We start from the raw sequence: 3,032 nt of genomic DNA, 5'->3' as shown, positions 1-3,032 counted from the left end.
GGGGGGGGCAGGTTTGATTCTGCAAAGGAATTCCTGGGTCCTGTAGGACCAGACTTTACAAGCCCCAGGAGCACCTGCCCAGGGTAGCTGAGCAAATAGACATCCATTGCAAAAAAAAGCAGCACAATTTATTACTACTTTTTGCTGTGATCACAAAGGCAGTGATGGCGTGACAAAGGGCACACACATTTTTTTGCTTTTCCTCTGTGCCACCGTAAACATTGTTAGTGACACAAAGGCAATGGCTGTGTCCACTCTTAGAGGGCCTCTCTATCAGGGATGGGCTGGACCAGTTTAGTCTCTGCGCCTCAGCTGCACCCTGCATGCAGAGGCAGGAGGGGTCTGAGCAGGAGGGGTCTCCACTGCACATTTTCTGCGCTAGAGGAAAGTTTGTAGTTTCAAAGGCAAAGGGTATTTTTTTTTTACTTTTTTTATAGGCCATGCCCCAGGTCATGCTGAAGCAGTGACCCAGACCCCAAGCCTCAAGCACAGAAGGAACACGGCACAAGCAGTGGTTGTACAACCACCAGCCCCCACAACTCTCCACAGGAGGAAGGAGAGTTCCTGTTCAGCTAGCACAGAGTTTGAAGCAGAACTAAGACCAGCTTGGCTTTAGGCATGAGATACCATGCACAGAAAACATCCCAGCGGGCCAATGTTCTGAAAATGGCACTAGTGGATGGGGGTGACATGGCCGTGCAAACATTTTCTGTGCTCCAAATCTGGCACCAGCATATCTTTTCTGCAACTATCATACAGGGACAGTGAGAACAACCTTGGAAAAGGGCACGGGTTTTTTTGTGTGGCTTTAGGAAGCCCCACAGAAAAGGTTGAGCCTGGGGAAGGTCTGTGGTTCTGGATGTATCAAGCCCATTCAGACTGGCTTCTGTCACCGTGGAGCTGTCAGAGTCTAGAGGCCCCAGGGGCTTGGAGACCTCAGGCACAACCCTGTGCAGCCCAACACTGTTTGCACAGAGTACTGCTGGCAGGAACATACCTGAGTCCATGAGGATGTTTAAGGGGGAGTCATAGGCCTGCAGGAACTGGTCAGGGCTCAGGAGATCTCTGCACTCTAGGAGGTGACAGATGGTGTCCTGGGGAATTATCAAGCCAGGGACCTTCTGCAGAACCCCATCAGGGAGGTTCTGGGGGCTCTGAAAATCAGAAGAGTCAGGAAAGCTTTCAGTCACTCAATCCAAGCCATAAACATGATAAAGACTGCTTCTGCTACCCCTTCAGGATAGCTGATGACTCTACCACCAGCCCTGACACAGTCCGCTGCTGAGAATGGGGGCTGCCATGCAGCTGACACTGAAATTGTAAGCACCAGAACCAGTCAGTGAGATCCAGTCAGCCCAGGGACAGCAATTCTTGGATTTGGGGTGTCCCAAGAACTTGGCTAAAGAGGGGTCCAGAGAGTGCCCCTACACTGAATGAGCTATGTCTCATGGCCCGTCACTTACCTTGGGGTATTTCCACAGGTGCATGCCCAGTTTTAGTAGCATTGCCACGCATTCACTAATGATGGTCTCAAGAGGCTCTTCACGGGACGTGTCATAGCCCAGGTGCCTTCCCGGTACATTCAGCACCTTGTAATTCCACTGTTGAAAGAGCCTGGAGGGGATATTGTGGGACACCACCAGGATCTTGGGATCTAGGATGAGGGCCCTGGGACAGGTTGGGAGAGAAGAACTCAAAAGCAGGCACGGAGAGGGCACATTTCCCACTTCTATTGGGAACAAGGAAGGAGCACGCTCTACCAGCTGGCTTTGCCGACATGCAAACTTGGCACCATGCAAATGATGCTGTTGTGGCTATTTGCCCAGCCCTTAGCCTGCCCTCCAGGGTAGATGGAGGTACCCTGTTTTTAATGTGCCAATATTGCTTAGGTACCTACATTTAGGGTTCCTTTGATTCTGTCCAAAATATTGAGTTTTGCCATGAAAAATGAGGGGGTTTAGTTTCCATTAGAATTTTGTGTGCAGAAAAAACATCTTTCAGTCAGCTCCAATGCCAGCAATATTCAGCAGCTGGTTTTAGTCAGGACTCCTCCTCATCCTCTTGTGATCTATCAGGGAACCAAAGAGCTCAGCCACCTCATCACCCTGGCAGGAGAAAGGTGCTTTTCTTCCTCGTTTTAACTACAGAGGACATCAGAGAGCTCCTGTGTGCAGCAAGCTCTCAGCCGGAAACCTGCAGGCCCAGCAGATCATTGCTGAGACCTGCTCCCCAGCTGGTTTGGGCATGCCCAGTATTGCTGCCCTAAACCTGAACCAGTGTGTCCCTAGCTGCAGGATCCATTCCTCTAAGTCAGGGGTGTCCCAGGGTCAGTCCCCACTAACAACCCAAGCGAGATCATCCTTGCCCCTCACTCCCAAGGGGCATTTGAAGACCCTCAGGCTAATGGCTGAAGAGACCTCACCTCTGCCCATGCTGGTGCATGTCTCTGAGGTCCCGCAGGATGGAATAAAGCATGTCACTGGAGGACTAAAAGAGAACTTGTTAGTGTCTCAAACACACCTGGTCCTGTTGGACCCATCGTGCAACACCAAGAACGCTCCCTCAGAGCCCAGGGCTGTGAGCCTTGGCTTTGCTGTGGATGGCTCCAGCAAAGGTCCCCAAGCTCTGGCTGACCCTTCCACCAGCTACCACCAGACCTGGGGGGAAGGATTTCAGGCCATCATGGCACAGAGACCAGCTCCAAAAGGGATGGTCCCGGCCTTTTCAGATTCCTGAGGAAGGGGCCATGGGGGGAATGGGTGGAGGTACGTGTGAAGGACTCGGGCTGGGACTGGGCAGGGAATGGAGAAGAGCCCTGAGGGTGTAGGATAGGGCCTTAGATCCCAGGGTCACCACCCTGTGCCACCGCCTCCCAGGAGCAGGGCCGGAGAGAGCAGGGGCTGGGGGGGAGGCAGTAGCTGCCCTCTGAGACCTGCACAGGTGCCACTGCCTGGCCAGAAATGGGGGGAAGCTTGCATGTGGTGGCCACTACTGCCACCCACCGCCCCATGTCACAACGTGCAAGCCCCCCC

At 53.0% G+C, this 3,032-nt stretch overlaps 1 protein-coding gene across 4 annotated transcripts in view; it reads right to left on the bottom strand.

Moving 5' to 3' along the window:
- Positions 1-3,032, bottom strand: part of LOC109287213 (uncharacterized protein C7orf62 homolog) — a 30,334-nt gene that overhangs the window by 7,570 nt on the left and 19,732 nt on the right. For all 4 annotated transcript variants that reach the window (XM_019502187.1, XM_019502181.1, XM_019502191.1 and 1 more), the window contains exons 4-6: positions 2,423-2,487; positions 1,464-1,668; positions 998-1,154 (exon numbers count right to left, since the gene is read on the bottom strand). In XM_019502187.1, coding sequence (XP_019357732.1) covers positions 998-1,154; positions 1,464-1,668; positions 2,423-2,487 — 427 coding nt within the window. The remainder of the gene's footprint in view (positions 1-997; positions 1,155-1,463; positions 1,669-2,422; positions 2,488-3,032) is intronic.

This window comes from Gavialis gangeticus, unplaced genomic scaffold (genome assembly GCF_001723915.1).
Source record: "Gavialis gangeticus isolate Ggan-Ray unplaced genomic scaffold, GavGan_comp1, whole genome shotgun sequence".
NCBI classification, from domain to species: domain Eukaryota; kingdom Metazoa; phylum Chordata; order Crocodylia; family Gavialidae; genus Gavialis; species Gavialis gangeticus.
Note: the sequence above shows the minus strand (reverse complement) of the source record. Positions and strands in the feature narration are given on the sequence as shown.